This window comes from Bos mutus, chromosome 8 (genome assembly GCF_027580195.1).
Source record: "Bos mutus isolate GX-2022 chromosome 8, NWIPB_WYAK_1.1, whole genome shotgun sequence".
Taxonomy (NCBI): Eukaryota; Metazoa; Chordata; class Mammalia; order Artiodactyla; family Bovidae; genus Bos; species Bos mutus.
In genome coordinates this window covers 100,925,244-100,952,702 of record NC_091624.1, presented here as the reverse complement: position 1 = coordinate 100,952,702, position 27,459 = coordinate 100,925,244, and the positions used below count along the sequence as shown (strand labels likewise).

General features: G+C 47.3%; 1 protein-coding gene across 1 annotated transcript in view; it reads left to right on the top strand.

The window, feature by feature from the left end:
- Positions 1 to 27,459, top strand: part of SCARA5 (scavenger receptor class A member 5) — a 134,102-nt gene that overhangs the window by 31,386 nt on the left and 75,257 nt on the right. The window contains exon 3 of the mRNA XM_070375996.1: positions 528 to 656. Within this exon, the coding sequence (XP_070232097.1) occupies positions 528 to 656 (129 nt within the window). The remainder of the gene's footprint in view (positions 1 to 527; positions 657 to 27,459) is intronic.

The window sequence follows — 27,459 nt, the reverse complement described above, 5'->3', positions numbered from 1 at the left end:
GCTTGTCTTAAAATTTTTGGACCTGTCAACACCTGGCCCTCGTTCTGACATAGCAACTGCTTCCAGATGGGGCATGCACTGCTGGGTTCCCCAGGCCCACCTGGCCCACCTCCCTTCCCTGGAGTTTGCAACCTCTTTTTAAAATGCTCTCCATCTTCTCCTGATCACGGGGGACAATAACGTTTGTAAAGGGCAGCCTATCCTAGCTTTCTCTGCTACTTGCTCTGGCTCCAGGAGGGCGGGTTTGTATGGCCATGTGAGCTGTTGGGATGCCTTGTGGCTCGTTCATGAGCAGAGGTTGGGAGGAGAGAGAGAAGCTGAAAAGCTTATCACAGTTCTGAGATGCTCCCTACCATTCCACCTGCATTACAGATGTGCAGAAGGTGTGTGTGGTGACGGGAGGTCGGGTGGGGAGTGCTGCCACATGAACATCCACATGCATCAGGGAGCCATGAGACCAAAAGAGCAAAGCGGCTTTGGGAATTCTCAAATGTCTTTTCCCCTCTTCTTCCTACCCTTCTTGTTAGGTCCATGCCACAAAGGACGAGCAGGTGGCTGCTGTACCCAGCTGGGCTCCCTGTCAGCCCTGAAGCATGCAGTCCTCGGGCTCTACCTGCTGGTCTTTCTGATTCTCGTGGGCATCTTCATCTTAGCAGGTAAGAGCATCCTTTGCCACCCTGGCCTTTAAGGAAGTGAGCAAGAGGTGAGAGCGGATGGGAAATGGGGAGTGGGAGCCTCTGCTGTTCATTCCCACAGTCAGGAGTCCAAACACTGCCCTTGTTACCATGGAAACCACAAAGGAAGAAGCTGGCTGGTCTTTCTGACCAGGCATGATCCCGAGCAGCATTGCTTATGTCATGTTGGGTGAGTTGGATGTGAGGGTGAGAAATCTCCAAGTCCCAGAGCAGAGACCTAGCCACTCTTAAGAGGCTTCTGCCTTGTCCTGACTCATCGTGTTGACATTGTGCATTACCCTGGGCCTCCCCAGAGCTCTGTGCTGTGGTTTGTACTGAGCAGGCTGGTTCCCCTGTCCTGGGATATGATGGAAATAGTTACAAGACACTTCATTGCTGAGGTTAATCAGGGTTGTGGTCAACTTGCTGCCCCTCTGTGATTCCTGGGGGTGGGATGAATTTGCCCCAGGTCAGCCGGGCTCTTCTCCCCAGTTTCTGCTTATAGAATAGGCTGGTGATGGTCTGGATTTTGGTCCACCTTCTCTAACCAGGAAGAAGCAGAGCTCATGGACTCAGGAAGGGATCAGGTGGAGGATCTCATACTTTGAGCATCCCAGCTCACACACAGGTCATCCCACTGGGATGGAGATGATGGGACACAGGCACGGAGGCCATGGTGGTCTCTCCTGACTCCCACCCAGAGGGAGGGATGCTCAATTCCCACCTATCTCTATGGAGATATGAAAGGCTTGACAAAGTGAGGCCAAGGCATCAACTCATTTCGGCATCATTCATCCTACGTGAGTGCCTACTTTGTGTCAGATTCCATGCTAGGATCGGAGACACTGATAAATAAGACCCAGGGGCTCCCCTCCAGGAGGTCCCAGTCTAGGGGACAAGGCAGGAGCACAGAGGCAGAGTCCTGTCTCAGGGCAGAATGCAACAGGGACTATGATGGTGCCTGTGACATTGACACACAAGTGCTATGGTGATCCAGTGGATATGCAGACAGAGGAAGTGAGGGTGTTGCATGGAGATCCTGGTGGGGAGTGTGTGGGGGGTTAGTCAAAGAAAGTCTTCTGACAACGCAGAGCTGACTTGGAGTGCCGGGTGGAGTCCTTGACTTAATTCTTAATTCCTGCCCTTACCTCTGGGGCAGGAAAAGGGAGATTAAACCCTTGCAGATGACCCCTCAGGAGCGACCCCTGGTCTTGTGTCACCTTCTGTCAATGAGTCTAATCACTTGGACCCTGTGCTGGGATATTCAGTGCTGCCTTTGCCCTCAGATTTCCACACTTGGAGCAGAGGGTATCACTAGGGGTGGTATCTGTCTCATCAACCATCAACTTTGACCTGGGGGGAGCAGCCAAGACCAACAATGAAAGAAACTTATGATTCATCCCAGGGACCAAGAGATGATGTCCAGCCAAAGGGTTTTCTTTTTTTTTTTGCACATGTTCTTGGGCTGCTCAGTGAGAGATTGGGATCTGGGTTTTGTGGGCTTGGCAGCCATGACCATAACAAATTTCCAGAATTTTTGGAAAGTGTTTCAGCGCAGCAGGAAAGCTGAGCTATGTTGTTACAACTACTCGGCTGAGTGAGAATTTTTAGGTGATGGAAGAGGGTCTAGAGGTGAGACCCAGGCTGGTGGGGACCCTGGGGCAGGTCCCTGGAAGGCCTGGGAGGCCTGGAAGGGCATCACCTCTTGGGCAGCGAAGGGTTGCTGGGGAATGAAGTTTCCCTTCTGGTGTCTGACAGGCTGCCAGGTGGGAAAGGGTGGGCATAGTTCTGTGTGGTCTCAGAGGGTAGAACTAAGTGAATGGGTGGATTTTGTAATGAGACAAATTCCCATTCAAAACAGAGGAGGGTTTCTAACCAGACAGGATACCCAGCTCAACACAGAGAGTTGTTTTTTTTTTTTTTTTCTCCTGTCTTGAAGTTGAATGGGATTTACGATGACCATTCTGGAAGTTTCGGAAAGGAAAGTGGTGCATGGTTTCCTAATCTCATGGAAAGTTTGCCTTGCTTCCTTAGTTATTCCGTGTGAAAACCTGGGGAGGATTTTGATCATCATAATTACCTTTGAACCCGAAGTTCATGAATACCATATTGCCTGTGGGGGATGAAGATTTAGGGGGTGGACTGGAACCAATCTGATGAAGCAGAGGGTTGGGCTTTATCTCTTGGCTCTGTAGCCTGGCCACTGTCACCTCCCCAGGTTCTTGTCTGGAGAATCATGTGGGCCTCTGGATGGGTTTCCCAGGTGACTCAGTGGTAAAGAATTTGCCTGCCAAGCAGGAGACTCACGTTCAATGCCTGGGTGGGGAAGATCCCCTGGAGAAGGAAATGGCAACTTCTTGCCTGGGAAATTCCATGGACAGTCCATGGGGTCGAAAAAGAGTTGGATACAACAACTAAACAATGACAACAGCCAATAAAGGACTACCGACCCCAGCTACCTGTCCCTTGGAGAGGGGACTTAGGAATGTGATGGATAAGCCTGCGGTTCTTCAAAGGGGCTCTGCCTGAGCTTAGGTAGGAAGTTTCTTCCGATTGCCCTGATTGGAGACCTCCAGGGATGCTCCGTTTAAATCCCAAGGTGATGGGAGATTTATGGTTCAGAGTAAACCAGAGCTAGCCTGGCCTTCTGGTAGATGTCCTGCTGGGGCTGCTCCCTCTTTTGGGACAGAACATGTTCTCCAGTGCCCTGCAGAGGTCACCTGGCACAGGATGGGCCATGGACTGAATTGTGTCCCTTCCAAAATGTATGTATGAAGCTCTAACCCCCAGTGTGATGGTATTTGGACAGTGGGGCTCTAGGGAGCTAATTAAATTATGAGGATGGGGCTCTCATGATGAGATTGGTGACCATATAGGAAAAGAGGAGAGAAACACAGAAAGAGAAAGACAGAGATCTCTGCTAAGTGGGGACAGGAGACAGGGCCCTGTGAAGCCAGTAACAGAGCCCTCATCAACAACCAAATCTGCCTGTGCTTTTTTTTTTTGGCTGCCCTGGGTCTTTGTTGCTGAATGAGGTCTTTCTGTAGTTGCTGCGTGTGGGCTTCTCCTTGCATTGCAGAGCGTGGGCTTCTCCTTGCATTGCAGAGCGTGGGCTTCTCCGTGCATTGCAGAGCGTGGGCTTCTCCTTGCATTGCAGAGCGTGGGCTTCTCCGTGCATTGCAGAGCGTGGGCTTCTCCTTGCATTGCAGAGCGTGGGCTTCTCCGTGCATTGCAGAGCGTGGGCTTCTCCGTGCATTGCAGAGCGTGGGCTTCTCCGTGCATTGCAGAGCATGGACTTTAAGGACACACAGGCTCAGCAGCTGCAGACTGTGGGCTCTAGACCATGGGCTCAGTGGTTGTAGTGTACGAGCTTAGCTGCTCTGTAGCATGGAATCTTCCCAGACCAGGTAAAACTGGTGTCCCCTGCATTGGCAGTGAAATTCTTAACCACTGGGCCACCAAGGAAGTCCTGCCTACACTTTGATCTTGAACTTTCCGGGCTCTACAACTGTGACAAATGAATGTCTGCTGTTTAAACCACTGGCCTATTATTTTGTTATGGCAGCCCTAGCTAACTAAGACAAGAGGAGTTCTGTTTGAACCAGTCTTAGGCTTCAAAACCTTCTCATTGACACAAAGCTTATACATCTGACAACTGGATGATAAAATCATCCACTGCAGTAAGTGCCATGTCTGGATACCTGGTGGATAATATCTCATTGTAAAATAAATGCTTGTTCTTACTTCAATATTACAAAATTAAAACCTCGTTACATAAATTATTACTCTTTTTTTAAAGGTTTTTCCAATGTGGACCATTTTCAAAGTCTTCACTGAATTTGTTACAATATTATTCTGTTTCATGCTTTGATTTTTTGGCCATGAGGCATGTGGGATCTTAGTTGCCCTACCAGGGATCGAACCTGCACCCCTTGCATTGGAAGGCAAAGTGTTAATCACTGGACTGCCTGGGAAGTCCCTATAAAGTAGTACTCTTATTAAACTTCTCATGGGCTTCTCTCAATTTCTTGGTTTATCCAAGTATTAAAAATTAAAGGCAAATACTGTACCAGTGTTTATGCAACATCTCAGCATCCCCTCTCAGAAGGTTAATCCAGCCATTACTCAAAATTTGTTCTCAATTGAGCTTTCTACCCAATCTACCTAACTATCCGTCCCCCCACCAGCATCCTCTTGGGAGCTTTCCTCTGATCCTCCCACATCATCACTGGGTTCTATACCCATGGGATTCCATCATTTCCCAAGGAACCAGCCATTCTTCCCAAATTCCTCTAAGTCTTTCTATGTCTTCAACTATGTGTATGTCTTCAACTCATTTTATTACCTGGACTGGTGGTTCCCCTATTATGTTTCCATTCTGTTCTGGGTTCATGTTTTAGACAGTACAGACTGTCAGGCTTTAGGTTCGTGAACGAGAGAATTGAGATTAGATGGTCATGTGGTCAGAAAGTCCTCCATTTAGCACTTTAGGGAAGATGTCCCCTGTGATGGAGTTCAAGGGTTGAGGAGGTTCACCCTTATCCATGACTGTTGTGAGACAGCACTGTGATGATAAAGGGTGGTCATCAGGACCTATGTCTTCTTCCCCTTGTCTGTCACAGCTCCACTGAGAAATCTGAATTCCCATCACGGCAATGATACAGCAGAAAGGGGAACATCTGGGGATCTAGTCTGGTGGAAAGAGGGAGCGTTACAACAATGCAGACTGCAGAGCTGTACCAGCAAGAGCTCCTGGTGAAATATGGGCTCCTCTCATGCCTTAACTTAATCCTTCCTTAACAGCAGCAGTCAGTTATTGCCATCAACAGCCTCAGGAAGTGCTTAACTTGCACGTGAGTGCTTAGTGAGTGCAGAGTAAGCCCTGGTGTCTTAGTCTGTTCAGGCTGCCATGACAAACTACCACAGACCAGATGGTTTAAAACGCAAGCATTATGGCGGGCTGTGGGGGATAGGCAGGGAAGGAGAAGGCGAGAAGAAGTATGAGAGAGTGGCACTGAAACATACGCATTCCCATGTGTAAAACTATTAGGTTGGTGCAAAAGTAATTTCGGTTTTGCATTGTTGAACTTTGCCACTTGATATTGGAACACATTCTTAAATAAATGTGGTTCTGTTATTCAAAAAAGAAGAAGAAAACAAATTAAACCCAAAGTAAGGAGTAAAATTAAAAAAACAAACAAACATTAATTTCTCACCGTCCTGGAGGCTAGGTAGTTTGAGTTCAACGTGCTGGCGCATTCTGTCTGATGAGGGCTCACTTCTGGTTAAAAGATGGCTGTCTTCTTGCTGTGTCCTCATGTGGAGGAAAGAGCAAGGAATTTCTCCGGGGTCTCTTTTATAAAGGCACTAATCCCATCCAGAGGACCCCACCCTCATGACTTAATTATCTCCCCAAGGCCCCACCTCCTTGATGGTAATACCTTCACTTTGGGGGTTAGGATTTCAACATATGAATTTGGGAGGAACACAAACATTTGTCTATAGCTGGGGAATAAAAGATACAATTTTTGCTCTGGGAGGATTTAAAAACATAACACACACATGCATTAAAACAGTATGATGTAGTAGCTCACGCTCCATGCCAAATTCTGCAAAGGAGATCCTGGTTCTGGAGAGCTAGAGGGTTGGGGCAGTGTCAGCTTGAGAGAGCTGAACACCAGCTGACCCAAATGTTGTTTAAACTGAGCACTCCTTTTCTTTTTAACTTTTTATATTGGAGTATAGCCAATTAACAGGGCTTCCTTGGTGGCCCAGGGTAAAGAATCTGCCTGTCAATGCTGGAGACATGGGTTTGATCCCTGGGTTGGGAAGATCCCCTGCAGAAGGCAATGGCAACCCACTCAAGTATCCTTGCCTGGGAAATCCCGTGGACAGAGGAACCTAGCAGGCTACAGTCCTTAGTGACTAAACAACAATAATAGCCAACTAACAATGTTGTGATAGTTTCAGGTGGACAGCAAAGGGACTCAGCCGTACATACACATGTATCCTTTCTCCCTTGAACTCCTCTCGCATCCATGCTGCCACATAACATTGAGCAGAGTTCCCTTTGCTATAACAGTATAGGACCTTGCTGGTTATCCATTTTAATACAGCAATGTGTACATGTACACCCCAAACTCCCTAACTGTCCCTTCCTTACACCCTTCCCACCCAACCACTGCAACCATAAGTTCCTTCTCAAAGGCTGTGTGTTTCTGTTTTATAAATAATCTCATTTGTATCATTTCTTTTTAGATTGTACATATAAAGGCATCATATTTCTTTTTCTTTATCTGACTTACTTCAATCAGTATGACAGTCTCTAGGTTCATCCATGCTGCTGTAAATGGCATTATTTCATTCTTTTTTTTTTTAAATGTTTTATTTATTTGTTTGACTGTGCTGGGTCTTTGTTGCTGCACAGACTTTTTCTCTAGTGATGGAGATTAGTGACTACTCTCTAACTGTGGTGCCCAGGCTTCTCAATACAGTGGCTTCTCATGTTGCAGAGCAGGAGGGGCTCTAGGGCATGAGGGCTTCAGTAGCTGTGGCTCAACCGGGCTCTAGAACACAGGGTTAATAGTTGTGATGCACGGGCTTAGTTGCTTTGTGGCATGTGGAATCTTCCTGGACCAGGGATCTAACCCATATCCCCTGCATTGGCAGGTGGATTTTTTACCACTGAGCCACCTGGGAATCCCTATTTCATTCTTTTTTTTATGGCTGAGTGATATTCCATTGTATATATGTGCCACGTCTTCTCTATAGATTCCTCTGTCAATGGAAATTTAGGCAACTTGTCCATGACTTGGCTGCAATGAATATTGGGTTGCATCTCTTTTTAGATCACTTTGTTTCAAGCAAGTCTGTCCCTGAGTTTGCAATCAGAGAACAGTGTGCTCAGACCCCATATCCCTTTATACCACAGATGACTGATACCATCATGCATCTTGGAATTTAAAGCGCGATGCCCTCAACCTTCCCTGGGACACTGGCAGAAATAGCATGCACAGTGCCATCCTGTGCATCCTGTGAGGCTGCCCTTCAGGACTGTGTTTGTTCTGTCACGTAATGTCCATGAAGAGGGCCTGTAGAGAGAGGTTTCCTGTCTTAGTCTCAGAAGGAGAAGTACTTATCCTGAGGAATGAGTTTGTTTTCATCCAAAGGAGGCTGTGGATCTTAAAGTAATTAAAATCACTTTCAGGGAGGTAGTTAATGCAAACTGAGAGCTGCTATCATCCCCTCGTAGGATGTGTGAATTTGTAGGCAATTAAAATGGGAACCTGGAGACCTTCATGGTCCACCCACAGCAAGTGTATTGACTTCCTGGAAAGTGTTTTTTCTGCTGGTCTCATTTTTGCCTTCATTTAGCGTCTCCAACTTTTTCTTCCTTTACATTGTTCTCATCTCCTGTTATTTAAGAGTATTTCATGTATCCTCATAAACTGCCTTAATCCTTTTTTGGAACAAGGTAGGGTGTTAGGCCCAGTTTGGTCTTTAAAGATAATTCTGGGGACTTCCCTGGTGGTCCAGTGGTTAATACTCTATATTTCCAACGCAGAGGGTTCAGGTCTGATCCCTGGTTGGGGAGCTAAGATCCCACATGTGGCTAGGTGCTGCCAAAAGGAAAAAGCAATGATCTTACCTACTATATTCAGTGCTGCAAGTGCGTGTTGTCTTAAATATGTGAATGAGTGAATGAATGACAGAGACAAGGCAACTTGGAGGGGATCTTATTTGTGCAAAAAAAGATGGTTTTTCTGTTTTAGCCAAGTATCTAAAGGACATGGTAAATATGGAGTTACTGTCCAAGACCATGGCTCATGAAAGACGTAGGTATATAGGTATGTTATATTCAGATACACACTTCATGGTATCTACTGTATTGGCATCACAGCCTTCAGGGAGAATATTAGGATAGACAGGGTCATGCAGTACTTTATTCTGGTTAATGCCATGGACTCTGAAGCCAGCATGTCTGGGTTTGAATCTCCCATTCTCTGTTATCAGCTATGTTGCCCAAGGGACCTGAACTTTCTCTACCTGACTTTCTTCATTTGAAAATTAGAGAAATAATTATACCAGCCTCATTGGGTTGTTCAGTTCAGTCGCTCAGTCGTGTCTGATGCTTTGCAACCCCATGGAGTGCAGCATGCCGGGCTTCCCTGTCTATCACCAACTCCCAGAGCTTGCTCAAACTTGTGTCCATCGAATCAGTGATGCCATCCAACCATCTCACCCTCTATCGTCCCCTTCTCCTCCTGCCCTCAATCTCTCCCAGCATCAGGGTCTTTTCCAATGACTCAGTTCTTCACATCAGGTGGCCAGAGTACTGGAGTTTCAAACTCAGCATCAGCCCTTCCAGTGAATATTCAGGATTGACTTCCTTTAGGTTGGACTGGTTGGATCTCCTTGCAGTCCAAGGGACTCTCAAGAGCCTTCTCCAACACCACAGTTGAGAAGCATCAGTTCTTCAGCGCTCAGCTTTCTTTATAGTCCAGCTCTCACATCCATACATGACTACTGGAAAAACCATAGCTAGATAGTTTTGACTAGATGGACCTTTGTTGGCAAAATAATGTCTCTGCTTTTTAATATGCTGTTTAGGTTTGTCATAGCTTTTCTTCCAAGGAGCCAAGAGTCTTTTAATTTCATGGCTGCAGTCACCATCAGCCATGATTTTGGAGCCCCAAAAATAAAGTCTATCACTGTTTCCATTGTTTCCACCTCTGTTTGCCATGAAGTGATGGGACCAGTTGCCATGATCTTAGTTTTTTGAATGTTGATTTTTAAGCCAACTTTTTCACTCTCCTCTTTGACTTTCATCAAGAGGCTCTGTAGTTCTTTCCTGCTTTCTGCCATGAGGGTGGTGTCATCTGCATATCTGAGGTTATTGATATTTCTCCCGGCAATCTTGATTCCAGCTTGGGCTTCATCCAGTTTGGCATTTCGCATGATGTACTCTGCATATAAGTTAAATAAGCAGGGTGACAATATACAGCTTTGACGTACTCCTTTTCCTATTTGGAACCAGTCTGTTGTTCCACGTCCAGTTCTAACTGTTGTTTCTTGACCTGCATACAGTTTTCTCAGGAGGCAAGTAAGGTGGTCTGGTATTCCCATCTCTTGAAGAATTTTCCACAGTTTGTTGTGATCAGACAGTCAAAGGCTTTGGTGTAGTCAATAAAGCAGAAATAGATGTTTAACTTAAACTCTTAAACTCTCTTGCTTTTTCTATGATTCAACAGATGTAGCAATTTAATCTCTGATTCCTCTGCCTTTTCTAAATCCAACTTGAACATCTGGAAGTTCATAGTTCATGTACTGTTGAAGCCTGGCTTGGAGAATTTTGAGCATTACTTTGCTAGCATGTGAGATGAGTGCAATTGTGTGGTAGTTTGAACATCTTTGGCGTTGCCTTTCTTTGGGATTGGAATGGGTTGTTAGAGTTAAATAAGCTAATACATATCTAAAGCATTTAGAAAAGTGCCTGGCACACATTAAACATGATAAAATAGGGGGAAGGGTGTGGGATGAATTGGGAGATTGGGACTCATACATATACACTATTGATACTATGCGTGAAATCAATAACTAGTGAGAACCGACTGTATAGCTCAAGGAACTCTACTCAGTGCTTTGTGGTGACCTAACTGGGAAGAAAATCCAAAAAGAGGGGATATATGTATACATATAGCTGATCCACTTTGCTGTGCAGTAGAAACTAACACAACATTGCAAAGCAACTATACTCCAATAAAAAGAAAAACACAATAAAAGTAGTAGCTATTATCATTGTTATTATAGTAATACTACCCTTGGTGGCTCAGATGGTAAAGAATCTGCCTGCAATGCAGGAGACACAGGAGATGCAGATTCGATCCCTGGGTCAGGAAGATCCCCTGGAGAAGGGACTAGTAACTTCCCTTCTCCACTCCAGTATTCTTGCCTGGAGAATCCCATGGACAGAGGAGCCTGGTGGGCTAGTCTATGGGGTGGCAAAGAGTCAGGGATGACTGAGCGACTAATACACAAACAAAACACAGTATTACCGCTGCTGCTGCTAATCGCTTCAGAGTCCGACTCTTTGCGACTCTGTGCGACCCCATAGACGGCAGCCCACCAGGCTCCCCCATCCCTCAGATTCTCCAGGCAAGAACACTGGAGTGGGTTGCCATTTCCTTCTCCACTATCAGTATTATTACTCTTGCCTTTTCTTGCAGTCAGTTAAGCTTGATAATATAAACTGAGAGTCAGAAAAACTTGGGTTTAGCCCCATTTCCTCCACTAACACCCTGTAATCGTGGAAAAAATCACTTCGCCATCTGAACCTTTGTACACTCATTTACAAAATAAGCAGGTTGGACTAGATCAATATTTCTCAAACTTTGACCATTACCTGCATTAACAAATACATTTCACATGACAAGTAGTTCACACAGATATTCATAACTGAAATAATCTTAAATGTGTGATGAATACCGATGACTTTTTATTCTATTCTGTTCACTTAGCAAAAAATGGTCCCAATCCATATGTTTCTTTTCTGATCCACAAATGGGGTACAAACCTAAATCTGAAAAACAGTTGGCTAAAGGAGAGTTCTGCTGGTCTATGTGTCTTTCAAACATTCTATGACAAGAGTTATATTCTTTTCGGTATAAGGGCTTCCCTGATGCCTCAAAGTAAAGAATCCACCTGTAAGGCAAGAGATGCAGGAGATGTGGGTTCGATCCCCAGGTCAGTGAGATAGCCTGGAAGAGGATATGGCAGCCCACTCCAGTATTCTTGCCTGGGAAATCCCATGGACAGAGGAACCTGGCAGGTTACAGCCCATGGGGTCGCAAAGAGTCGGACGCGACTGAGCACTTCAGTATATGGATTTTGAGAGAAAATTTCTGAGTTCAAGTCCAGACTGTGTCTCTGAATGTATCTATAATCTTAAGGCAAATCATTTAACCTCTCAAATCCTCAGTTTCCTCTTCTATCAAATAGGATAACAATGGTACTTCCCCGATAGGACTGTTGTGAAGATGAAATTAATTCATGCATGAAAACTCTTAGTGCCTGGCACATAGAAAGTGATCAATAAACATTAGATATGATTTTGGTTTTACTATCATCATCATCATCATTATTGGAATAAGCAGAGAGATTTTGCTGTCAGAATAGCAAAGGATTAGAAACCTCTTCATTTTGCCTGTTCACCCAGTGCCTTTGTGTATAGACAGAGGGAACTAGGCATGCCCAGTGCCGTGGGAGGCGATGTGCTCAGAGCCCACACAGTTTCAATAAACTCACTGGGGTAGGAAGCCTGGAGACCCTGAGGGACCCTGGACTTGCAAAGGCAACGATGGGGTCAGGATGCCGAGAAACAGAACAGTGTCTCCAGCAGTGCGGGTGAGCCAGCTCTGCAGTGCCACTTGGGAGCTGAGCCTTGGAAGGGGTCTCAGGGGGATGCCGTGAACACCCTCCCTCCCAGGGCAGGAACCTCCCCCCTGACTTCCAGACAGAGGAGGCAGTGTGCTCTTCAGAACAGCCACGGACAAAGCCACCACAGCTCCTGCTCTTACGGACAGGAGCCACAGTCCTAGTCACCCTCGACTGTCCCATACTCGCTGTTTCTCATTTCTCTGGCAGGAACAATTCACAATGAGGCTCTTCCCTCACCCTCATGATTATTCTTCAGTGAGTTGAAAACACCAGGCTCAGCAAGCCTCATTCCTTCAACAGTCATTCATGATACCTGGTTTGCAGACCTCTGTGAGATTCCCCGGTCTTGCACATTATAAGTTACAGTTTGTGTGCCTGCTGCTCCCCTTCTAGGCCTTCCCAGGTGGTGCTAGTGGTAAAGAACCTGCCTGCCAATGCAGGAGACATAAGAGACATGGATTTGATCCCTGGCTTGGGAAGATCTCCTGGAGAAGGGAATGGCAACTCACTTCAGTATTTTTGCTTGGAGAATCCCATGGACAGAGGAGCCTGGTGGGCTACAGTCCATGGGGTCGCAAAGAGTCGGACATGACTGAAGTGACTTAACATCATCTTGAGCATCCCCTTCTAGTACAAAAGAAAGCTCCTTCACGATAAGGCACTGTGCCTTGATTGTCTTTGCATTCCCAGTGCCTAGTGTAATACCCTGCACACAGAGTAGGTGCTCATTTAATGTGTGGCCTAAACTGAACACCTCAATATAATGGCCATCCTTCCAACATGTGTGCATGCCCAGTTGTTCAGTCGTGTCTGACTCTTTGATCAGATCACCTTTGATCTGGACCCTCTGTGTATGCTGATGTAGCCTAAATTTGCATGAACCTTCCTGGCAGTGACTCACTGTAACACATGACACCACCTCCAAGTGATGGAGTGCTGGGCAGTCATGAATAATCAGGTCCTCTGCCCACCCACCCCAAGCCCAGATTTCTCCAAAAATAAACACTGCCTCCTGAGGGCTCCTCCATCCCACATCAGTTCAACTGGCTTTTGGTGGCTTTGTTGTTGCCTTTATTTAAATGCAGATCTTGTTAGTGATCCCAGTTCAATGTCATCACGCTGCTTTCTGCCAAGTGTTGGAGCCTGTTGGATGAGTTTGAATCCGGAGTCAGACTTCTGTCACTGAGCTTTGCCTTGCAGCAGTGTGTCATCAGTCATTTCTGGGCCAGCATCCCAAGCTGCTCCCCTCCCTGCAGCCTGCCGCCACGTGGATGGCTCCCAGGAAGACAGGACCCAAGGCATGCCAGCCCAGGCACATGAGCTGCTGTCCCGTGAGGTGAGGCAGGGAACACTTCACAGACCCCCACCGACCTTCAGCCTTAAACCTAAACCTTCCCCTCCTGAGAGACCACCTTTCTTCTGTATCACACCTTGGGCTTCCCACCTTCTCATGATGTCAGGGCTCCCCTGGAAGTACTCCAGCCTCACCTTAGCTCCAGGGCAGAAGGATAAAAAGGCGGAAGAGATTTGACATCCTACAGCTCCACACAAGATTCCACTGGATGGGGGAACTTTATGTCTCTCTGACTCTGATGGAGGCTAACCATCCCTGAGATGAGAAAAGTGGGCCCCTGGGAAGGTCACCTACAAATTTGACAATATGCTGTCTCTATCTTTAGTCAAATTGTTATAATAATTGGATGGGACAGGGCAGAGGACCTGTCTCACCTACCCCTGCACACAGAGTAGGTGCTCATTTAATGTGTGGCCTAAACTGAACACCTCAATATAATGGCCATCCTTCCAACATGTGTGCATGCCCAGTTGTTCAGTCGTGTCTGACTCTTTGATCAGATCACCTTTGATCTGGACCCTCTGTGTATGCTGATGTAGCCTAAATTTGCATGAACCTTCCTGGCAGTGACTCACTGTAACACATGACACCACCTCCAAGTGATGGAGTGCTGGGCAGTCATGAATAATCAGGTCCTCTGCCCACCCACCCCAAGCCCAGATTTCTCCAAAAATAAACACTGCCTCCTGAGGGCTCCTCCATCCCACATCAGTTCAACTGGCTTTTGGTGGCTTTGTTGTTGCCTTTATTTAAATGCAGATCTTGTTAGTGATCCCAGTTCAATGTCATCACGCTGCTTTCTGCCAAGTGTTGGAGCCTGTTGGATGAGTTTGAATCCGGAGTCAGACTTCTGTCACTGAGCTTTGCCTTGCAGCAGTGTGTCATCAGTCATTTCTGGGCCAGCATCCCAAGCTGCTCCCCTCCCTGCAGCCTGCCGCCACGTGGATGGCTCCCAGGAAGACAGGACCCAAGGCATGCCAGCCCAGGCACATGAGCTGCTGTCCCGTGAGGTGAGGCAGGGAACACTTCACAGACCCCCACCGACCTTCAGCCTTAAACCTAAACCTTCCCCTCCTGAGAGACCACCTTTCTTCTGTATCACACCTTGGGCTTCCCACCTTCTCATGATGTCAGGGCTCCCCTGGAAGTACTCCAGCCTCACCTTAGCTCCAGGGCAGAAGGATAAAAAGGCGGAAGAGATTTGACATCCTACAGCTCCACACAAGATTCCACTGGATGGGGGAACTTTATGTCTCTCTGACTCTGATGGAGGCTAACCATCCCTGAGATGAGAAAAGTGGGCCCCTGGGAAGGTCACCTACAAATTTGACAATATGCTGTCTCTATCTTTAGTCAAATTGTTATAATAATTGGATGGGACAGGGCAGAGGACCTGTCTCACCTACATCCCCTAGAATCCTTCTTTTAGATGAAGTGCCAAATCTAGCCACTGCCTGTTTTTGTCAATAAAGTTTTATTCACACACAGTTACACCCATTAATTTGTGTCTTGTCTACAGATACTTTTGTGCTACCAGGACAGAGTTGAATGGTTATTTCAGAGACCAGGGGTTTCCCCGATGGCTCAGCAGGAGACACAGGTTCAGTATGTGGGTTGGAAAGATCCCCTGGAGAAGGAAATGACAACCCACTCCAGTCTTCTTGTCTGGGAAATCCCATGGACAGAGGAGCCTGGTGGGCTACAGTCCAGGGGGTCGCAAGAGTCAGACACGACTGAGCACAGCAACAACAGAGACTAGATTGCCTGCAGAGCTAAAGGTAATTACTCCCTGGCCCTTTACAAAAGTTTGTCAACCCCTCCCGGGGCTTGTCCTGACCACTAGCAAACCTTTCATTGTTCGCTTCTGGGTTGGGCTTCATGGTTTTCAAAGAATTTTCGCATATGCAATGTCATCTAATCCTTCAAACAATTGAAGGACTCCAGAAAACAGTTCTCAGTATCTGGATGAGGAACCAAGCTCAGGGCAGTTGCCTGTGGACCCCCGCCAGGCAGCAGGAACCTGGACCAGGACAGCAGACATGGGTGAATCTGGGACTGCTCTCACCCCAGATGCCAGCTTGTGGCACCACCTACTGCTCAGTGTCCAAGTGCACAGGAGCTAGAGGTGGACTGCCAGGGTACCGATCTGGCTTTGCCATGTACTGTGTGACCTTGGGCAGGTTATTCAAGCTTCCTGAGTCTTAGTGTCCTTCTCTATAGAGTGGCAGTGGTACCACTCTCACTTAACAGTGCTGTGGTGAGGCTTATGTTAATCCATCCGTATATTCTGCTTACACTAGCCTATGGCATGTAGTTATGAGTAAATATCATCAGTTCTGTTAAATGATTGTGATCAAGAATAATGCCCATCAACTGGGGAATTCCCTGGTGATCCAGTGTTTAAGACTTGCTCAGTCATTGCCCAGGGCCCAGGTTTAATCCCTAGTCTGGGAACTAAGTTCCCACAGCCACAGGGTATGGCCAAAAACCAACCAACCAACCAAAAAAAAAAAAAAAAAAACCCTTCCCATCAACTGTACCACAATCCAGCCCTCATTTCACATGGTTCTGGAAAAGACTCCTGAGAGTCCCTTAAGACAGCAAGGAGATCAAACCAGTCAATCCTAAAGGAAATCATCCCTGAATACTCATTGGATGGACTGAAACTCCAGTATTTTGGTCATCTGATGAGAACAGCTGACTCAATGGAAGAGTCCTTGATGCTGGGAAAGATTGAAGGCAGAAGGAGAAGAGGTCGTCAGAGGATGAGATGACTGGATGACATCACTGGTGCAATGGACATGAACTTGGGCAAACTTCAGGAGATAGTGAAGGACAGAGAGGCCTGGCGTGCTGCAGTCCATGGGGTCCCAAAGAGTCGGACATGACTGGGCGACTGAACAACAGTAATACAGAAAGTGTTGAGAGAGACTTGTGAATTGTTTTGATTTCTCTCCCGGAAGCCAGTATTGGAGGAAACTTTAGAGGCACTGTAACACAGCAGCCAGGTCTTGCTAAGAAAAGAGCTTTCTTATTTAAGCAAATAAGCCTGCTTGAGTAAGGCTATTGCTTCCTTCTGCAGCTTTTAACCCCCTCTTCATGGCTCAGTATTTGTACCTGTGAAGTCTACCTTTCCATCTGCTTTCTGGTTCTATCTTCTGCTGTGCGTGCCCTGAGCTATCACGTAGATCTCATCACTAATTGATGACTAGGAGAGTGGTCTGGAATTGAAGCTGAGCCACTAGCTCTTGTTCTCTGCACTTGTGGAGAAAAGTTATAAACTCTGGGAATTTTTTTGCAATGATTCTAGGCATTATGCCTCATCTGCCCCTGCCCAGGGGCTTGGAGCCCTCTGGCATCAAATCCAAAACAACAAATGCTTGTTCAGTGCCAACAGCGTGCCTGAGCACTGTGTTAGACACAGCAAGATGTCAAGAGGAATGAGGAGAGGCCCTGGCCATAAAGATCGTACCAACTGGAAGAGCAGATGTGCACAGATAAACTGTAAAACACAGCATAGAGCAAAGAACAAAAGTTTTGGAACCAGGCAAACCTGAGTTCAAATATCAGTTGATCATTTTTGAGTTGTGATCTGGGAAAATTATTTAAACCTCATTTTAAAAAAACATTACATTGGGGATAATAATGATCACTTGACTGCAGGCATGGAATTAAAAGACACTTGCTCCTTGGAAGAAAAGCTATGACCAACCTAAACAGCCTATTAAAAAGCAGAGACATTACTGCCAACAAAGGTCCATATAGTCAAAGCCATGGTTTTTCCAGTAGTCATGTATGGATGTATATGGATGTGAAAGTTGGAACTTAAAGAAGGCTGAACACAGAAGAATTGATGCTTTTGAACTGTGGTGTTGGAGAAGACTCTTAAGAGTCTCTAGGACTGCAAGGAGATCAAACCAGTATATCCTAAAGGAAATCAGCCCTGAATATTCATTGGAAGGACTGATGCTGAAGCTGAAATTCTAATACTTTGGCCACCTGATGTGAAGAACTGACTCATTGGAAAAGACCCTGATGCTGGGAAAGATTGAAGGCAGGAGGAGAAGGGGATGACAGAGGATGAGACGGCTGGAGGGCATCACTGACTCAATGAGTTTGAGCAAGCTCCAGGAGATGGTGAAGGACAAGGAAGCCTGGTGCACTGCAGTCCATGGGGTTGCAAAGAGTCCTTTGAGACTGAGCGACTAAACAACAACCAGTGTTATGAGGAATCAGTGAAATAACACATAAAGTGTCTTGCACGATTGATCCTGGTTTAGGGGCTCCCTTCTATTGTCTCTAAGAAATCCCTCAGAGCTGGGAAACTGAGTTTTTTGGCTCCAGCTGTCCTTCCAGCTGAGCAGCCCAGCATGGTCTGATGGCTGGCAGGCATCTCTGTGCTCCTTTGTGAGATCTTTTTGAGAGCAAACCAAAGGATGCAAGGAATTGGGGCAGTGTGTGTGCTCAGTCACTCAGCCGTGTATGACTCTCTGAGACTCCATGGACTGTTGCCCACCAGGCTCCTCTGTCCATGGGATTTCCTAGGCAAGAATACTGGAGTGGGTTGCCGTTTCTTCCTCCAAGCGATCTTCCCAACCCAAGGATCGAACCCCCATCTCCTGCACTGGCGGGAGGGTTCTTGCCCACTGAACCACCTGGGAAGCCTGTAATTAGGGCAGAGGGTGGGGTATGGCCCCTTTGTGTGTTCTCGGCTCGCCCTGCTTGGGTGGTCTCATTCCGCAGTCTCCCCTCCTCGGGAAATCCCTTAAGAGAGGCAGGTTGGGCTCTGCTCCAGCTTAGGGCACATGGGTAGCCTCTCCCAGTGATCCCTCACCACACTCCTCTCTGATGAGAGCATCACTCAGGGCTCAGCTGTCATTCTGGGGGCTACCTGGAGGCAGCTCTCCTTTTTCAAGATCTCCTCTCTATGTGGGGTCTTTGGAATCTCCACCCCGACTTAGCACCTGCATGAACATGGAGGAGGGCAGCGAAGGTGTCCAAAGTGACTTCTAGGAGGCGATGGTGCCAGTTCCGAGGGCGGAGAAGTCGGGAATCCTTCAGAGTCCTGGCCATGCTGAGTCACCCTGGGAGGGATTCCTTCTACAAAGTGCTTTGTTTCTCTTTCTTGCTGTTGTCAATGACAACAGGGTCTGGCCAGTTGTCCTTGGACTAACAGACTAATGTTTCAGCATATTATCTGCCAGGGTTTTGGAAAAAACACATCTTCCTGGGAGGAGTGGGGGGGTGGGAAAGGCGTCTCTGGTTTTACCAATTAACACCTGTCTCCTGACCATTAGCAGCCCTGGAGCCTGAATAAACAAGCAGATTGCCTCGGGGAAATCAATGCCCTTTCAGGATCTATAAAAAGCAGTGAGTGCCCTTTGGCTCCGAAATCTACTGCTTGACTCAGTGCAATGATTTCAAAGGAAAACAGCAGGTGTCCAGAAGTCCTAGTATGTTATTCAGCATCACTCAAAACAGGAGAAACCTTGAATGTCCAACCTAAAGGGATTGTTTCGCTAAACGACTGTAAATCAACATAAAGGAATAGTACACAGCCATTCCAAATGATAACTATGAAGCAACACAGAGAAGTGTTTATGAAATCGTGTGTCAAGGGAGAAAAGACTGCCCAGTTGCGTGTGTAGGCTGCAGTGCGATTGGGCAAGTAGATGTGTGCATGAAAGGAGAAAGGGTGGAAGGGAACTTGGAAGAACGAAAACAACTGTGGTAGAGCGAGGCTTATTGGTACACATTCTTCTTTCCCAATTTCCTCTAATGTTGTTGGTGATTTAATAAAACCACCCTTTAAAAAAGCCACAGGAATCCTGTAACCCGGGGAACACAACACCCAGCTCCCAGCGTAGTTTTGACAGCCCTGGATTCATCAACACGCTCTTTTATTGTTGTTTAGTTGCTAAGTTGTATCTGATCTTTTGCGACCCCATGGACTGTAGCCCACCAGTCTCCTCTGTCCATGAGATTTCCCAGGCAAAAACACTGGAGTGGGTTGCCATTTCCTTCTCCAGGGGATCTTCCTGGACCAGGGATCTGGAGTCTCGTGCATTGGCAGGCACGCTCTTTACTGCTGAGCCACCTGGGATGATTAGGACAGAAGAAAATTGTCTGCACAGGCCAGAGAGAGAAGCTGTGGCTCTGGGTGGGTTAGTTTGCATCGGGTTGGGCTCTTACTATCACCTCTAAGGACTGGCTAGCCCAGGGAAGGGCAGTCTCTTCCCAGCCAGGAAGAGATGTCAGAACATTGAAATATACAGAAAATTAAACACATAGACAAGACACAGCCTCCCATGGGGAAGAGGAAGGACCTGGCTTCCTTGGTCTCAGCTCACATGCACCAGTGCAGTGTCCCCAGGGATGGGGGGCACCACTAGTGGGGGGCACTCACGTTCTAGGCTGGGCTCTGTCTTCAGTCTCTCCTGGGCAAGTCAGCAGCCCCCCTTGGAGGACAGGTCTCCACACCATGGTCCAGCCTTTGGCTCTTGGTCTTAACACCACCACTAGCTGTATGGCCAGGGGTGGGAGGCCTTGCCCTGGGGAGCCTGGAAACCTGATCCTTTGGTTCATCAGTGATTATCAGCTGTTGGCTACCTAAACACCTATTCTACTCTTGAGGCTCTTTAGAGGTTATATCAGGGTCTCCAGGTTGATCATGTCTGGACTAGACCTTTGACATATTACCAGCTCGGAAAAGTTCCCCCAATCCCATGACTGTACCCGCTTTGTATCCACTTACCCCATCTTTCCCCTCACTCTTGTATTAAGGCTGCTGGTTTCTGTCACTCACCACTAAACCATGACCTGTTAGGGCCACATGTGAATACCTTTGAATCAAGCACACTAGATTTTGAAGTTACACAGACTTGGACTCTAGTCCCAATCTGCTCTTTTTCACTCTGTCACTTCTGGCAAATTACTTAACTTTGAGCTGCAGTTTGCTTCTTAGTGAGTGGTGATCCTAATGCCATCCTCCGAGCAATGTGGTGACCCTTGGATTGAGGCAGTGTATTGAAGCACCCACCATTTCTCTTGGGAGGAGTCCCAGTACACCATACATTATGGTAATTCTTGGCATGGCCCACATTATAAGCTATTTAGGCCATACTAACCTATTTTTTTTTTCTCTTAGACCTGAGTGCTCAAATAGGTATTTTGTAAGAGATCTAAAGTGTAGAGTGAAAAAGTTGGCTTCAGCTCAACTTTCAGAAAACTAAGATCATGACATCTGGTCCCATCACTTCATGGGAAATAGATGGGGAAACAGTGGAAACAGTGTCAGACTTTATTTTTTTGGGCTCCAAAATCACTGCAGATGGTGACTGCAGCCATGAAACTAAAAGATGCTTACTCCTTGGAAGGAAAGTTATGACCAACCTAGATAGCATATTCAAAAGCAGAGACATTACTTTGCCAACAAAGGTTCGTCTAGTCAAGGCTATGGTTTTTCCAGTGGTCATATATGGATGTGAGAGTTGGACTGTGAAGAAGGCTGAGTGCCAAAGAATTGATGCTTTTGAACTGTGGTGTTGGAGAAGACTCTTGAGAGTCCCTTGGACTGCAAGGAGATCCAACCAGTCCATTCTGAAGGAGATCAGCCCTGGGATTTCTTTGGAGGGAACGATGCTGAAGCTGAAACTCCAGTACTTTGGCCACCTCATGCGAAGAGGTGACTCATTGGAAAAGACTCTGATGCTGGGACAGATTGGGGGCAGGAGGAGAAGGGGATGATAGAGGATGAGATGGCTGGATGGCATTACTGACTTGATGGACATGAGTCTGAGTGAACTCCAGGAATTGGTGATGGACAGGGAGGCCTGGCGTGCTGCGATTCATGTGGTCGCAAAGAGTTGGACACGACTGAGCGACTGAACTGAAGAGATCTAAGTGGGGTTGATTGAGTGGGTGTATCCAGGGTATCTCTTATATTCCAGGGAAAGAGTCAGCATCAGTGTTTTGGGCATTGCTGAGATGGATGAAGTTATCACCACTTTGAGACCCAGGCTCCTGGCTTGGAGCCCCTGCCCTGCCCCCATACTTTAGAGAGCACCCCCCCCCCCACCATCCCTCTGCTGACCACATCCCTTCCCACAAGGCGAGGAATCCTGGGGACCAAGAGAACGTGACCGCCTGGAGCCCTTGACTTGTCCCCCCTGGTTTCTGCACCAGGGACCTGGCACTGAGAAATTTCCTGCCCTGAAGGCCCAGATCTCTTCCAGGACTTTTGGACCATTTGCTGAGGGCAAATCACATTGCTGGCCAGAGAGTGGCAAAGCCTGAGCTGTTTGCAGGTGTTGAGGGGATGGGAGGGTGGAATCAGGATGTTGGGGTCTCCCCAGGCATGGGCGTGAGGCAACACTGTGGTACAGGACCTCTTGGGGGTGGGAGGGTGAGCGTCCCCTCACTAGACGGGGGCCTGGACCAGGTTCCGGGAAGGCGTACACGTTCTCTGGCTCTTGTCAAAGCCCAGGCGTGGGTGAGTTAATGGCTACGAACGTGCTGGTGTCACTGCCTCAGACCCCAAGGCTGCATCCACTTGGCAGTGGCCGTGTGCTAAGCCCAGCCACTTCCTGGGGGCTCTGGACCTCCGCTGGCCGCAGGGACTCTGCCCAGAGACAGTGGGAGCGGGATGCGGGGGGCGGGTAATGCTCTCAGCCCAGGCCTCGCAGGGAGGAAGGGTACTCAGAGAGCCACATGTACTCCCTGGGCCTTCCAGGTCTCTGCTGGGGGCCCTGTTGATGCCCTCAGACTTGCGCAGGAGCAGCCTGCTGGCCCAGCTCTTGTTCTTTCAATGGCAGCTCTGCTCCCGTCAGCTGGGGCAGTGTCCACCCCGCCACCGCCCCCCGTCCCTCTGCAGGAGCCGTGCCTGTGCCCACCAGCCGTCTTCACCAGGCCGCCTGCCGTGGAGGGTGCAGACCCAAAGCACTGCCAGGCTTCAGGCAGGGTGGCTCCCCTCTGGCTCCAGTCCCTGCGAGCGTAATAATTGGTTTCTCCCACGACGAGCTCTTTAATGGGCTGTGGTCAACGCGGAAGGGGGTGGATGATTTATCGGTTACGCTGCCCTCTTCTCGCCTTCTTTGCTCTCTGAGATTTCACGTGGCAACTACGGCCTGATGCCCAGCTACCCAGTTTGTGGTGCCCGAAGCCCCCGCCTCCCCACACGGCAGCTGCCACCCTCACCACCACAGCCGCCGCCACGTCACCATCACGCTCTATTTTACATCTGCCATTTCACTTGGTGAGGTGAAAATTGTCCCCATTTACAGATGAGAAAACCGAGGCTCATGAGACTGCTGGTTCCCACAGGTGGCTAAGTGTCCATTAAGTGTATTATTTATTTATGTATTTTTTTACTGTGATGTGCAGTGGCGGGGCGGGGAGGCCTTAGTTCCCTGACCAGGGATCGAACCCACGTCCCCTGCATTGGAAGGCGGAGTCTTAACCACTGGACCACTGGGGAAGTACCTTCATTAAGTTTAATTGGCACCTGTGGTAGGAGTCAGAGCTGGGCTCAGCCCGGGGTTTTCCAACTAAGAGCTCGTTCTACATGCCCGTGTGGTTTCCACCTGGCCCCCAGTGAGGGAAGGAAGCTCAGCTTGGAAGCAGAGTTCTGTCCACAGCTCAGGTCTCCCTGAATTCAACATTGCATCTCCACGGCTCACAGCCTCTGGGTAAGAAGTAGATAGAGAAACTGAGGCATCTGGTTTGAAGGGCAAGGAGGATGGTTTTCCACGAAGAAGGCTATTTCCAAGTCAATCCACAGTTCCATCCATTTGAAACTTGTTCCCATAGCCTGGCCATGCAGGGTTGTTTTTTTTTTTTTTTTTTTAATAACATCTGCTTTTCTAGCACACATTATACAAACAGATCCACAGAACGGGTTGTAACGTATCATAAATGACAGTAAAAAGCATGAACTCTCGAGGATGAATTTTAAAATTTTCTTGATAACACAGGGGGTGATGGAGACATTCTCGTTCCTTTCTGCAGCCCACTGCTTTTGATTTAACTAGGCGTTTGGACTGGAATAGTTGTTTTTTTTTCCCCCCCTCTCAATCTTGGAAAATGTCTCACAGCTGTAGCCGCCTGCTCTCAGCTGTTTGTTTTTCTTCCTTGGAGAGGGACTTGGGAAGGTTACCCACCAAACCCCAGGGGAAAAGGCAGTTTGAAGGCGCACCAACCCCGAACACGTGGGGCCTAGGCTGCACTCTGTCTCCCAATGAGCAAAAAAGCTGCCCGGGGGTCCTGACCGCCCCCAGAGTGGGGCTGGCTGCAGGCCCCTCCTCCTTTACATTTAACGGCAGAGAAGGTGGGGGAAGGGGAGAAGGTTCCAGCCCACGGGCCCCAGGCCAGGCCCTGAAACTTCAGTTGTAAAAGCTGAGCTGGGGCTGCATCAGTGGCTCCCAGTCGGCCCATTTATCATCTGGCCTTGGGTGGGACTGACCAGAGCCTGAGTAATGTTTGCCTGGGGCGCGTGTGTGGACCAGCGGGACACGCCCCTCAGCCCCACCCTCACCCCAGGGGACGGGTCCCCAGACCCATCTGAGGCTTCTTCCATCTTCCTGCCCCCACCCCACCCCAGCTCCTCTCTTTAATTCCCCTTAAGCATTTTTTAAAAATTGTGGTAAAATAGACCTAAAGTAAAACTTAGCATCTCAACCATTTTAAAGTGTACGGTTCAGTGGCATTAAGTACATCCACATTGTTGTACAACCATCTCTACCATCCATCTCCAGATTTCTTCTCAAACTGAAACTCTGTAGCCTTGAAACATCAACTATCCATTTCCCCTAGCCCCTGCCCCTGGCTCCCACCCTTCTGCTTTCTGCCTCAACAGATTTCTCTATTCTAGGGACCTCATATATGTGAGATCTACAGTATTTGTCCTGTTGTGACTGGCTGATTTCACTTAGCACAGTTAATAGCCTCAAGTTTCATCCATTTTATAGCATGTGATAGGACGGCCTTCCTTTTTAAAAGGCTGAGTAATATTCCTTTGTGTGTGTCTACATATTTTGATGCTGGGAAAGATTGAAGGCAGTAGAAGGGAGCAACAGAGGATGAGATGGTTGGATGGCATCACTGATTCAATGGATGTGAGTTTGAGCAAGCTCCAGGAGATAGGGGAGGGCAGGAAAGCCTGGTGTGTTGCAGTCCATAGGGTTGCATAGAGTCAGACACGACTTAGCAACTGAACAACAAATATTGCTTTGTGTGTGTCTGTATATACCTTGCTTTCTGTTTATCCATTCACCTATCAGTGGATAGTTGCTGCTGCTGCTAAGTCGCTTCAGTCGTGTCCAACTCTGTGCGACCCCATAGACGGCAGCCCACCATGCTCTCCTGTCCCTGGGATTCTCCAGGCAAGAACACTGGAGTGGGTTGCCATTTCCTTCTCCAATGCATGAAAGTGAAAAGTGAAAGTGAAGTCGCTCAGTCGTGTCCGACTCTTAGTGACGCCATGGACTGCAGCTTACCAGGCTCCTCCATCCGTGGGATTTTCCAGGCAAGAGTACTGGAGTGGGGTGGATACTTGAGTTACTTCCAACTTTTGGCTGCTGTAAGTAAAGAGTATGGGTGTGCAAATAACCATTCAAATTTGTTTTCAATTCTGTTGGGGGTATCCCCCAAAGTAGAAATGGCTTACCCTTTGGGTTTTTGTACTTGAAATTTCCACAAGACAGTCTGACCACCTGAGACCTCTGTTTGCTGGGAGAGACAGCAGAGGTTGAAGGAAATCTGAGAAGAAAACCAAAAGCCATGGAGATAATAAACTTTCATTCTCCCACATCTCTCAGCACAATGATGTCACTGAAATAGAAATGGGACAGGGTTGTTATTAGAAATGCAGACTGCCAGGGCTCAGTGTATGTAAGTCTCTCAGTCATGTCTGACTCTTTGTGACCCCACAAACTGTAGCCCACCAGGCTCCTCTGTCCATGGGATTCTCCAGGCAAGAATACAGGATGGGTTGCCATGCCCTCCTCCAAGGGATCTTGAACGCAGGTCTCCTGCGATGCAGGCGGATTCTTTACTATCTGAGCCACCAGGGAAGCCAGGGTTCATCCCATCCCTAAATCGGAATATCTCCAGGCTATCATCTCAGAGTGACTTGTGTGCCTCTGATTTGCAGCAAGTCTTAGAGCCATTGCCTGTGGACATTCCACTTAGCCGGCTGAAGATGGTTAAAAGGACCTCGTGAGATCCTCTGTGGTCCTGAGCACACTTGGAGTGTGGATAACTGCCAGTCTGCCACACCCGGTGTACTGATTGCCAGATCCTTAGCCATAGCAGCCTGAACCCTCCCTGGTTGGGTTGTCTGCAACAGTCAGTTCAGGCTGCCATAACAAAATACCGCGGATCGGGTAGGTTAAACAACAAAAATTTATCGTCTCATGGCTCTGGAGACTGGAAGTCCAGGGTTAAGGTGATGGCAGGGTTGGTTTCTCTTGAGTCCTCTCTCCTTGGCTTGTAGACCGCTCCCCTCTTGCTGCCTTTTGAAAATTTTTAATTAAATTTTTAAAATTAGTGAATTAATCTTGACTGCCTTCACTTCTGCGTGGACTTTTCTCTAGTTGCTGTGAGCAGGGTGTGGGCGGGGCGCTTTATTCTTTAGTTGCCGTTGGAGCGCTTCTCATTGTGGTGGCTTCTCTTGGTGCAGAGCACAGGCTCTAAGGTGTGTGGGCTTCAGTAGTTGGGGCTCCCAGGCTCTGGAGCACAGGCTCAATAGCTGTTGAGCTTAATTACTGAGCTTAGTTGTTCCTCACTATGTGTGATCTTCCCAGACCAGGAATCAAACCTGCATCTCCTGCATTGTCAGGCAGATTTTTTTTCCCACTGAACCGCCAGGGAAACCCGCTGCCTTTTGACCAGGTCTTATGCCCCTGGTATCTTTCTTCTTAGGAGGACACAAGTCAAATTGGATCCAGGTTCCACCCTCATGGCCTCGTTTGAGCTTACCCCTTTACAAACCTTACCTCCAAATACAGTTAACATTCTAAGGTACTGGGAGTTAGGACTTCAACACATGAATTTGGGGGGCACAGATTTGGCCTATAGCACAATCCTTCCCTCCTTTATTCAATAGATGATTATTTTATTTTATCTCTTTTTTTTTTTAGGGAAACACATGGAGTATTTAATGGGAGGGAAAAATAGTACAATACATGTTGTTAGACACATGGGCAGACTCAGAGAGAGAGAGTGGTATCCTTGTGGTGGTTTGAGTCACTTTTATGGGTCATTTCTTCCGGGTTTCCTCTGGCTGATCACTTTAAGTTGTCTGGTTCAGAGTCCGTATTTGGTACCTCAGTATCCTCCCATGTGTGTGTGCTCATCAACAGATGATTATTTTAAAAAATTTTACTTTGCTCAAACATAACAATACCATCAGAAAATAGGATAAAAATGACTCATAATTCTACCACAAAAAAGTCAATTATTTTTAAGCATCCCAGTTTTGATCCTTAGATATGTGTGTGTAGATGCTTAATTTTAAAGCAGGTGCATTCCCCACGTTGTTGCATGATAGACCTCACAACTGTCATTTTTAGGTCATCATCAAAGTCCACCTAGTGGATATACAACTAGGTAATTATTTCCTAAATGGATCAGTCACAACTTTCCCCAGTTTTTCACTCCTACAAATAAGAATATGATGAATTTCTTTGTGCTATTCCATTTCTCTTCTTTTGGACTCTTCCTCAGGGTAAATTCCCAAGTGTGAGATTATTGGACAAAGGATGTGAACATTTTTGTGGCTCTTGATACATTTTGCCAAATTGTTTTCCAAAAGTATTTGACACTGTCATCAGCAGCGTATAAACACACAAGATTTCACCCGATTCTCTCCAGCATGATGTAGCACTGTCCCACTATTTTTAGAGAGTTTTCATTTTATTTTACATTTCTTTGATAATGAATCATCTCATAAAGTGTTTTTATACATTTGATTATTAACTGTATCATCTCTTAAGAAAC